A 12,058-nucleotide genomic window follows, 5' to 3' on the forward strand; every position below is an offset into this window, starting at 1 on the left:
AACAGCTAACCTGTGCTGCAGCCCACGCTGCCACAACTTCACTGCTACTGTTTTCAAGCTAGCCAAATCAAAGCTCGCTTGGGTACGGCTATATGTTCTGCACTCACAGACCTGATTGCAGTGTAGACATATCCTACAAAAGTGTCTATGTAGGTTAACTACACTGGTATAATTATATAGGAATAACTCTAAAAATCTCCCATGTTGGCAAGCCTTAAGGTAATTGGGTTTGGAGTTTAAAAATCTGAATCTAGGGTACTGTGTTGTTTACCATTCACCAGGCTTGTCTCCCAGAAGAGAAGGGAAAATAAATGTTTTTAAAAGTGGAGCCCACTGCCAGCATGCTTCTGCATTTCTGTGCGGCTCACACTGAGTCCCCTCCTCCAGCAAGACAGCACAGTCAACAGAAACATACTACTTCAGATTCAGCTCTTAAACAGGAAAATTATCATGGGGTCTGACACTGGACTCACAAGCAAAGGGCTTTTATGTGGGAGCAGTGACAGAGCTGGGGAGGATGGACTTTTCATTTGTATGCTAGAAATAGAGCCTGGGACACCATCCTGGCCATGGCCAGCTGATACAAAAATAATTGGCTTTGAGTCAGTATCAGTGTCACTCACCACACTGGCACCTCCTCCTGGTGGTTTCAGGAATTAGCTCTGGTCAGCAGATATGCCCTCCAGTGGTGGTGGCTCACCCGTCCTCATCTCCACCCATAGACCCATCAAAGTTCCAGTCTCACTGCCTCCGGCAGTGTCACAATCCAGGTTCCCCCCTTCTGGGGGACTCCTTCCGCAACAGTTCAGCCACTCCTCGCAGCGGCTTGGCAGTCCATAGCCTGGCCGCTTCTTCAGTGGTGAGTGTGGGGAGAAAACCAGGCCCGCCCACTACTCCCTGGGTCCCTGGACTGGGACCCGAACAACAGCTTCTCACTGCCCCTCTTTCTTTTTTCACCAGTCTGTCTCAACCCCCTGGGCCACTTCCCCGCAGCCCCAGCACCTTCAGCTCCTGCCTCTGGCTCCTTCTTCCTCTTTCCAGGGCCTTGGGCCTGCAACCCCTAGCAGCCCTGTTCAAGGTACTAGTCTCTGCAGCCTCTAGGAAACCAGTCCCCTCCCTTGGGCTTCCTGCAGTAGACTCACTTGCTCTGGCCTGCAGCTTCCTTTTATAGGGGCCGGCTGGGTTCTGATTGGCTGGTCCAGCCACCGTCCTAATTGGCTGCAGCCACTGCCCTAATTGGCTGTTTCCTTGCAGCCGTCCATGCTGGATTTTAACCCTATCAGAGCCAGTGCAGGGCAGATGCCCCATCACAGAAGGAGTAGTGAACTTGTCCACCTTTAATCATGAGTTTTTGGCCATGTGGATCTGTGCTGAGGGGACACGCTGGCCACATTTACCTTTGAGCTGAGTTGCAAATCCCCACCTTGGAGAACTTGGGTATGCCAATGTGTTATGGAATCCTCCTTCCTGAAGTCTCCGCTGCTGCTGGAAAACCACAACTTGTAATCTGCTTTAAGCCCATCCTTAGGTGCTTAGGACATTTCACGATTTGACCCACAGAGAAAAGAACTCGCTAATGTCACAGGAAGAGGAGCAGAAGTGTGCATTAATCCTTGCTGCTGAATTGAGGAGCTGGAGCAAGGAGTGGAAGGAGGAGGATAAAGTGAACTGTAAAGAGGGAAGCTCAGGTGCAGCTCTGGAACCAGAAGAACTGTAGCAGGAAGCAAGGTCCTAGAGGTAGCTGGAAGATGAAGCTAGAGTGCTTTAACTATGAGGAAAAGGAGAAGCTTGGATTAATTAGAGATGAGGGAGTGAAGTGATTTAAGAAGATGGAAATGTAGTCAGAGCAAGCAGAGAGGGAGGCAGTCTTGACTACCGCATTATACAAGATGAGGAAGGGAGGGATGAGAACAGGGTAGAAAAGAGGAGGCTATGGTTATCGAGGCAAAAAATCGTCACTGTAGAAATATCCATGATGCTTGGCTGGAGAGATAGATGGAAGCTATCAGAGCAGGTACTAGAGTTTTGGCAGTAGGAAGAGGAGAAAGGATGACATTTAGAATTACTGTAAAGAGAAAAGTGACAGTGTCTAATAAGGGTAAGTGTGTAAGGGGAAAAGGAAAGATTACATGGTCATAATGCCACTCAGTGTTCTGGTGGGATCAAGAACCAGAAGAGGTAAGCTAGCGGGGTTTGTGTGCCCATTAGAACACAATCCTGGAACTATAGTTTTGTCACTGAAAATTTGCTGTTAGATTTAATTTTTTTATGTACCATCACCACTACCTCTACTGTTAATATTGTGAATGATAACATGGATCTGAAAATAAAATCCAATTTACAGAAAATAAATGTGGAACAGTAAATTAAAATATATTTTCCTTCACTATACTGTTGTTGATTTATTAACTTTTCCCTCTCCTCATTTGTTGTGAAGTCAAAAGTGCTTGACATTTTGATAGCTGACTTTTATTGTTCTGTGAGGAGAAACTAGCCAGAAAAAAATTCATATTCAGCCCTGTTTTTCACTGCCTTTGAATGGTACCCTTCTTTCTCTTTTAGACCATTGTTATTCCTGTCAGAGGATTCCCATTGCTGACAGGTACACTGTCACCCACATGAATTGCGGTGACCCAGTGAGGTCATATCTGAATTATGAGAAATCTTTTTCCAAATTGCACTTTTGATATACAGCATTAAAAAGCTGTACTGGATAATGCACACATTTGTTTGCTTCTAGGAGAGGAAACTGTGCAACCTTGCAGAATAGAGACTACAAGAGTTAGAATAGGTCCTTTTTATTCTTCACCAACAGTTACAGCTGTGTAGGTAGAGTACATTGTAGAGTACTCCAGTCAAAAAAGCGGAAGGTGAGATGATCGATTAATATACGTGAAACTGAATGGGGAAACTCCAAATAAGTTCTTCTCTTTTCCAAAGCCCTTTGTTGAATTTTACATTGAAGCTCTAGACAAGTCAGCTAAAGTGCTAAAATGTCAGTGTTCCCTCTATCTATATGGAACTGAAAGACAAGAGACAAAAGGTTGGATTCAGAGAGGGGGAGTACAGGGAAACAATTTCCTCCAACCCTCCATTAACACTCAGTCTTATCTGAATTGGATTTCAGCAAGCCAGCCCTCATGGAGGTCCCATTCTCAACCAGACACTACCTCCTCAAGATTCATAATAATGTCATGACATAACTGAGTGTCATCAGCTCACTGTACTTCATACTTTAAAGCTACTCTAACCGGGAAGGTGTAGACTTACCCATCTCTATTCCACCACTCCTCAGAGCCTCTGATGTAGAGGCTGGGAGGAAGGGAGCATGGCTAGACCATTTGCATGCTGCTATCTTGGGGGCATATCCAGCCAGAATCATCCAGCATCTTGGAGCCACTAATGGATCTTTGTGGCCTCTCCTGCGTGTTGCTCTGAGGGCACATTAGGAGAAGTAGATGACAGAGCCCAAAGTGCCAGGCAGTGGAGAATTAGGCCCCATGTTTCTGGTAGATTTTCCTTTACTGAAGAGTACTGAGACTGCTTTAATTTGCTTTAGGAATGAAACTGCCTCCTGGTGTTGGGAGAGCACAAAGGAGTTGTAAAGCCAGCTTGCATCCCACACTCTTTGTATCCTGTGCTGAGCACAACAGCTCATCTGGAGCTGAGGATCAGGTCCTAGGTTCAGTGCTGTTTTGTGATTAGATGTGCTACATTGTCTTCTTCTTCTGAGAAATAAGGGTGAATATCCAAGTTAGTGCAGTGGGAACTTGTCAAAACAAAAATGACTGTTTTTAATGTTCCATTTTCAGAAAGGCTTTCCATTAGCATAATCGAAGCAGCATTTCAGAAAATAATGGGATCCTATTACTGCTCATTTGTGATTACAGAGATAAGGAAGAGGCATGCTAGGAATTTATTGTCTTGCAGAAAAATTAAAAAAAATGGTTTATATGAGAAACTTGAAGATGACATTTTACAGTCGTCACATATACAATTTCCATGAGACATTGTGTCCAACTCCAACTCTGCCTTTTTCTGTGTAATTTTTTTTTTAAGTGCAGGCTTGTGTGCTGTAATGGTCAGGTATTTTGTGACATTTGTGCCCAGACACAAGAATATTGGTTTAATGGATGAATACCTGTGACTGAGTCACTTTGAAAAGCAAATAAGTGTAATCCTACAATGTTTGATGGGTTCTTAGGGTTGCTATGGATTGACTATTTGTAGAGGTGAAACACCTGTAGTATAGCTGAAATGTGCCTGTTTTCATGGTGAAACAATGGCAGGGTAATGAAAGAGTGTAAAAGAGCTTTGGGACCTGATTCTCATCTCACTAGAGTGGTGTGAACTATTAGTAACTCTACAGTTACTACACAGTTATAGAGGAGTAAAACTGCTGTCAGATCAGAATCAGGTCTTTAATGTAACAAATTATAAACAATTCAAGTTTACAGATCAAAATACAGGTAGCAGTATCCTGGTAGTGCATGTTTCATAGTGCATATGCACTTCATAACAAAATCTGAAATATTTGACTGAACTACGTAATCTGCTTTAAAAAATGTCAATAATCTCAACATAGAAGCCTTTACATTTGGACATTTGCTGTTTCCTTTTAAAAATATACAACCATCCCCCCACTCTGTTAAAATAAAATATGCACATATGCACAATCATGATATGGTGAGTCTCTCTCTAGTACAAAATACTACAGCTTCTCTTTTGTGATGCTGCTATGAATATATTAATTGTTGGTGTCAGTAGATAATATTCAACTTTAATTTTTGATAAATCCCAACCTAAAAATATTAGTGCTGAATAAGTATCACTTATTGAACTGCTATTTTAAATCATGTTTGTATGATAGGATTTTATCTGACTGGGATTTACAGATGTGAAAGCAATAGGATGTCTTTGGTGCTCATTGTTTCTGGACTTGAAAACCTGTACATGACATTTGGATTTCTGGTGATGGAAGCAGACTCCCAAGTATTTAAAGAAGCTAAACATTATTCTTTCTTTGAACAGGAATACATGGCTGTCCTGTACAACCAAGTACCAGGACTTGCATCTTTATACATTAATAATTATTTTGTATTCTAATAAAGTGATAGATTCAGTTCTCATGCTTGTATTTAATCAGATTTGACAAAGCCTTCTAAAAACTACTCCATTTTCAATTTTATTCTCTTAGATTAATGTTTAATTCCTGTCATATAAGGTGCAAATCAAAGGTTTTATGTGGTAGCTAGATGTTTAAAAGTTGGTAAGTCCTTTTTATTAGTGTGACAAAATAGACTTTTAGTTGACTTTGTTCTAATTTTCTTTTCAGTTGAAAGATGTATGAGTGTAATGCAGTCTGGGACTCAGATGATTAAGCTGAAGAGTGGAACAAAAGGGCTAGTACGTCTCTTTTACCTGGATGAACACAGGACTTGCATCAGATGGAGACCGTCCAGAAAAAGTGAAAAGGCTAAAAGTAAATTCTCTTAACATTTCTATTGCTTGAATAATTGTGCACTGGAATATGAATTCACATGGTTGATAGAGAAAAACTGTACTTTACAGTATGTATCTTTCAGTTTATAAACTCTTATTAGTGATACTTGTAAATGTGATATACTTATAAACACTTATTGACCATTTTTGCACAATAAATACATTGTGAAAGGCACTGTTATTGCCAGAAAAAAATACATATTTCTGTTAATATTAGCAGTTTAGTAGCATGTTGGTATACATGCACTGTACAGTACAAATGCCAGTTTAACCATGTAGTAATATTGCCAACAAATTACTTTATAGGATAGATCTGGCATAAATTGACCAGGAGAAGACTGTTGGCCTTAGTACACTGTCCTCATATGGGAAGATAAGAGCTTACAAATAAATACATCTTCTAAAATAGTCCAGATACTAGCTTAAATCTGTGTAATATCTTATATCCTGATCCAACTCCAGATTTAAAAGAAAAGGAACCAGAAATGTTAAGCTAATTTATAGAAATCCTTATTATTATTAACATGTTTAGTGAAAAGGCCACATCACATTTATTTAGAGCCAGATTCCACCTAGACCTTATACTGGTGCACAGTGTGAGGAGAGGGTGTAAGGAGTGTGACGCATGTAAGAGCCAAGCAGATATTCAATCCCTGCACTCTGTGTGTTTATAAACACTGCTTCAACTGGAGTTTGGCAAAAACATCCTGGAAATATTTCTGCTGTCTTAAGGTTTGGTGACAGATTGCTTGTGGGCCAGATTGAATCCGATAGCATCAGGTGACATGCCCACAGCATGTTTTTGCTGTTATTTAAGAACAGAAGGGATGAGTGAATTTGGCATTATTGATCTTTAAAGCACAGTTCTGCCCTGAAAAGTGACTATAAAAATGTTACTGAGGGGTTCCACGTATATTGTCTCTCCTTGAGTGCTGTTTAAAATGCACTAAGTTTCCAAGTGAAATTATGGGTCATTTCAATTGCCAACCCTGCAAATTCAGTCTAAATGGAATGTCAAGCTGGGTTATTCCATTTTGCACATCATCACCACTAACAACAATTTGGCAGGCTATATTAAATCAAATACACCCATGTATTCCCTTTGTTTTCAGATTATTTTCTTGGTGACACCTATGGGTTTCCCTAGGTGTAAGTAATTGGAATTTAGTGAATTATCTATTGATGATGCACAAGAAGAAATAGAATCCAGCTTGTCTTCTATTAACTGTGTTTGCTCTACAGGTCCAGCAGGAGTAAAAACCAATAAAACAACTTTATTTTTGTCACTCAACAGCTAAGAATGAGGACGCACAAGGAGCAAATCTGTTGTGTAAGCAGATGCCAATTTTACATAGTCATTTTCAGGGCCATCCCTAGCCATTTTGGTGCCCTATACAGCGCCCCCGTGGGGGGGGGGGGGGGGGAAGGTGTGGGGTCCCAGGCCTCTGTGGGGGTGGGGGACTGGCCCCAGGCCTTTGTGGGGGGGCAGGAGCAGGCTTGGGGGGCAGGGGGGAAACAGCCCCCCAGCACAAACTGGTGGAGTGGGTTGGGGCCAGGTCACTCAACTTCCTGCCGCCTGGTGAGTACAGGACAGGCCTGACCCCGCACCCACGGGGCAGCAGGAAGTGGAGTGACCTGTCCCCAGCCCGCTCTGCTCTGCTCCCCTGGCTCCCAGACTTGCGGCCTGGGGGGTCAGGGGGAACCGCTCCTGAGCACTCAGGCTGGGAGTCAGTGGTGTGGAGCGGGCTGGGGCCGGGTCGCTCCACTTACCACTGCCCTGTGAGTGCAGGGACCCGACTGCTGCTGCAGTCCTCAGGGGAGTTAGGGTGGGGCTGGGGCAGAGCAGGGGTGAGAAAAGGCGGGGCGGAGGTGGAGCAGGGGCTTTGGGGAAGGGGTGGAGTGGGGGTGGGGCTGGGTGGAGCAGGGGTGGGAAGAGGCAGGGCTGGGGCAGAGAAGGGGCGGGGACCTTGGGGATGAGGCGGAGCAGGGGCTGGAGCAGCACGCAGCTGTGTACGGCAAAAGATGCCAATTTTACATAGCTACTTTCCGGGCCGTCCCTAGCCATTTTGGTGCCCTATGCATTCTCCCCGTGGGGGCGGGGGGAGGAGCTGTCCTACGCAGCTGCGTACTTTGTGTATGGGTAGGGATGGCCCTCGCCACTTTTCAGTGTAGAACCACGCTGTAGTTGTGTAGCTGTGGGGGATGACAGCTGAGTACATTTGAAAAGAGATGCTTCGAGTTCCTATGGCAAGGCTTCAGGTGTCTGTAGCAACATTGAAAAATAGCCCTCACTGATCCACACATGGACTGGCATTCATGTTGCCTTCATCCTCCTGTGAGGCATCAGAGAGGTCTTTGTGTGGAAAAAAAGCATGATAAGTACTTGTACAAATAATAGTTTTTAAATGATTTCATAAACATAAAAGCACATACTATTTTAAAATGCCTCCCTTATCCATTTTGTTTCTCTCCTGCTCCAAATTTAAACAAGACCCTTTGTCAATGAAGTATTACTACAAATGTCTCTAAATAGGGACCTGGGTGAAACCAACTGGCTTAGGCTCCTTTCAGCTAAGATGGGTGTGTTTGGCAGGGGAAAGTGTTTTTAGGGACTCAGTTGAGACCTGCTCACTTAATCTCAAAATGGTTCTCAGTCAAGGAGTTTGACTGGACTCATTACTCACTGCTTCTTGGTTCCCATATAGCAGCACTGGCCAGAAACACCTTCTGTTATCTACAGTTGGTCAAGAGACTGCATCCTTTCCTTTCAAAGGTAGACCTTGTTGTGACACCCAAGACTTTCTTCACCTCAGGGCTATGCTAATGTGCTATGCTTGGGAGTCACTTGGAAGTTTCAGCTAGTGCAGAATGTGGCGTGCCTGCCTTATGTGAAGGACAGACCGCTTAGACCATAGTAAATCAGTCTGGTGTGTTATTCACTTGCTGTCAGTTAAAGGTGCTGGTTGCCATCACAAAAGCCATATGTGGTCAAGGTCCCAGGTATCTCAGAGATCAGCTCTGCCCCTATGCTTCATCATAGCACCTACTTACAGAAGGGACACTTTGCCTGTCTAACCCCAAAAGTAGAGCTCACATTAACTGGTGGTAGGATGATGTCAGTAGTGGACCTTCAGCTCTGGAATGTCTTCCTGCCAAAAATGTGAACCAGAGCACTTCTGCAGTGTGATGTGTTGTAAATCTTTATGCTCAAACTTTGTAGGTACAGTTGAGTCCCCTGCCTGGTAGTCTGCCATTCTTAGTCCTTTCAAGGGAGTTAGTTTGGCTACTGCAAGGTGCTGAGAAGTGTTCACTCCCCATTTTGGGGTAAGTGATACTTCTGTTGATCTAAATGATTTAAAGTGTGCTACATAGACTATAGAGATGGGCGTCTTATAAATGTAGTTAAATAGTCAATAATATATTTTTTAAAACCTAGCCCACCAAATTAAGCACTGACTTCACCCTGGGGAGCTCCAGTGACCTCCTTGTGCATAGTGTGTAAGTCATTGCTATATTTTGTCTATAATTTTCCAAGTATTGCAGTTAAAAGGAAACACTGCTTCTTTAATTAAACAGAGAACACAATTCAGGCCAATGTGAAAATGCTGACCCAAATTTACATGAATCATAAATAAACTCATGGGCGTGTATGACTTGGTTAGATGCCAAAGTATGGCCATCACTATTTTATTTGAATAGTACAAGACTCTACAGTCAGTTAGAGAAGGCAGTCCATTTTAAATGTTGCTTTATATTCTTTGATCTATTCCTAAGTAACAAATATCGGGAACAATGGACTGCCCACACTGTTTGTCCAACTGTATAATTGTAGGGGAGAAGCAGAGTTAAGAATACAGCTGTTCCTAGAAATTGCAAAAATGACCCCAGTCATTTAAGTAATAGTATCTATCTATGTATTGAAATTACCTTTTTATGGTTTACTCTCGCATCATTGCTATACAGATTAGGAGCTGCAGATGGAATGTTCAAGTAAGGTGCTTGATGGACAGTGAAGAGCCTGGAGTCTGAGTGACAGGATGTAGATGTCTTATGTGTTACCTTGGGATGACATTCCCAGTCTAGCTTAGTAGAAAGGAACCTACCTATTTTAAAAGCTTCTCTTCCAGCTGCCCTTCTTTAGGAAGGGCTAGTTACTTTGAAGCAACCTAGCATTACTAATTTGGATTGTCCTGTGGGACACCAGAGGAAGGATGTCAGAGAAAAGCCTGCTTAATTTCTTTGCCAGATACCAAATGAAATCTATGTCTTTTCTAGCTGCTTTGAAGTAAATTTGAACATAGTGGCATTTTGTTTCTATAAAAATATTTATTTTTCAATTATTACATGACATTTGTTATTAATTTAAACAATTCTCCTGCTCCATCCCTTCTAAACAAAAACAGGGACCCAAATTGTGCCTACTGGAACTAGTGTTTTACTTAGTAAAAGGTAAGTAATTAGGTCTGGTGTTACCACTAAGGCTTGGTAGTTAGTAAAAAACAGGGAAACGGTCAGGTAATAACACTTTTGGTGTTTTCATATCAGAGGGCCAGTTTGAGATTGTCAAGTATTGTCCTGGTTTTGGAACTGTGTGGAGCAATACTTCCCCTACAGGAACACTAGGATATCTCCATGAGCGTTATGCCACTGCTGACAAGCACAGCTGCTTTTATCTCTCTGTGGATGGTATATAGCGCGTACTCCCTTACGTGGCTGTTCATGTCTGCTGGCTGGCAGAAACCAGTGTGGGGGTGGAGGGTGGCAGTGCTCCATCTAGTCCCTGCCCCTTCTGCAGGGGATTGCACTCCCTAGGCATTTCAGGAAATAAATCCCACACTCAGGAGATCACTGGCACTGTCAGTTTGGCTGCTCAGGAATGCAAGTCAGGGGAAGCTGCTTACACACACCCCTGCACCTGGACAAGGGCTAGTTGGTGACCCAAAGTGCCCTTTCCAGTGTGAAGGCTTATGAGCTTACCTTTATTTAGAAACACTTACTTTGAAAAATATAGACGAATATGAAAACGCAAAGAAACTGGATGAACATTCAAGCAGCTTAATTTTTCTGTTCCCCTTTTCCTTGCAGTTGTAATTGATTCAATTTACAAAGTGACAGAAGGCCGACAGTCTGAAATATTCCATCGCCATGCTGAGGGGAACTTTGACCCAAGTTGCTGCTTTACCATTTACCATGGCAACCACATGGAGTCACTAGATCTGATCACCTCTAATCCAGAGGAGGCTCGTACCTGGATCACAGGACTTAAGTATTTGATGGCTGGAATAAGTGATGAGGATTCTCTTGCTAAACGACAAAGAACTCATGATCAATATCCTTTCAAGGACATTAGCTCTGGCTTTCATTTTGGTATTTTCTCATTTGTTTTATGTGGTTTGGTGTTATAGGTACTGTAGCAATGCGACGACTCACCAGTGCAGCACCTCCTCCTGGCAATTAGCTCTTTCCAGCCTTCGGAGCTCCCTCTGCAGGCCTATGTCTCTCCTGCCACTGGCAGGCATGATGCTCCCGGACCCCAGTGCCCTTTATCCTGGGGTGCTGCCCCAGCAGTAGCCCCACACTCTGGGTCTCCCCTCCCTGGGGAACCCCCAACCCTCTAAACCCACCTTGCTTAAGTGGCTACTGCCAGTCATCATCTAGCTCCGCTCCCTGAGGCAAACTGCAGTCTGTCATGGCCACTCATCATTGGCAAGGAGGTTGGACCAGCTGCCTCTGCCTAACCCCAGGCTGCCTCTCTACAGCCCCAGTAACTTTCTGGGCCTTTACCAAGACCTGCAGGTTTACCTGGCTGGAGCTCCCCAGCTGCCTTTGCTTTGCTTTGCCTTGCCTTGCCTTGCCTTGCCTTGCCTTGCCTTGCCCCGCCCCGCCCCGCCCCGCCCCGCACCCCTTGCTCCCAGGCAGCTAACCCTCCCCACTCTAGGGCTAGAGTGAGACTCCTCTAGCTTCTGGCCCACAGCCCTCTTATAAGGGCCAGCTGTGGCCTGATTGGGGCGTGGCCCCAGCTGTGGCTGCTTCCCCCAGTCAGCCTAGCTGTTCCCAGCCACAGCCCTCTCCAGGGCTGCTTTAACCCCTTCAGGGCTGGAGCGGGGTGACCACCTTGCTACAGGTACACTCCACCTCCCACTCAAGACAACTGAAATTTTGCCATTGATTGCATTGGGAATAAATCAGGTCATTGGTTTGTAAAATTATTGTTACAAATTAAGAATATTTTTAAATCTCCCCACTGGCTTTGTATAATAATTTTTGAAAAGATTTTCATTTCCTAAAATCAGCAATTGAAATTGCCATCATGGAAACTGATCTTTATTTTCATCTTCATACAAAGTTAGGGATTGATTGAAACTCGTGAGAGGCTCTCAACATGATCAGCCTGCATTGAGGGTACTCAGCACATCTCAGCAGATGCTCACATCTTACAGGAGTGGAGAGGGTTTCGTTTTGGGGGAAAGACTATGTTAACTTTAAATCACAATGAGACATCTAGGAGATTGTGGAGATTGAGGCTACCAGCTGGGGAAGGATGGAGGGAAACGGG

At 43.8% G+C, this 12,058-nt stretch overlaps 1 protein-coding gene across 4 annotated transcripts in view; it reads left to right on the plus strand.

The window, feature by feature from the left end:
- PLCH1 (phospholipase C eta 1) overlaps positions 1–12,058 on the plus strand; it is a 162,168-nt gene that overhangs the window by 78,270 nt on the left and 71,840 nt on the right. For 2 of the 4 annotated variants that reach the window (XM_084640037.1, XM_084640038.1), the window contains exon 2: positions 5,336–5,482. In XM_084640037.1, coding sequence (XP_084496163.1) covers positions 5,426–5,482 — 57 coding nt within the window. In that variant the 5' untranslated portion in view covers positions 5,336–5,425. Of the gene's footprint in view, positions 1–5,335; positions 5,483–6,796; positions 6,833–10,587; positions 10,832–12,058 lie in introns of all 4 variants that reach the window. The other 2 variants (XM_084640036.1, XM_084640035.1) reach the window with 2 other exon arrangements.

The sequence above is a fragment of the Lepidochelys olivacea genome (assembly GCF_965140295.1).
Source record: "Lepidochelys olivacea isolate rLepOli2 genome assembly, chromosome: 9".
NCBI lineage: Eukaryota > Metazoa > Chordata > Testudines > Cheloniidae > Lepidochelys > Lepidochelys olivacea.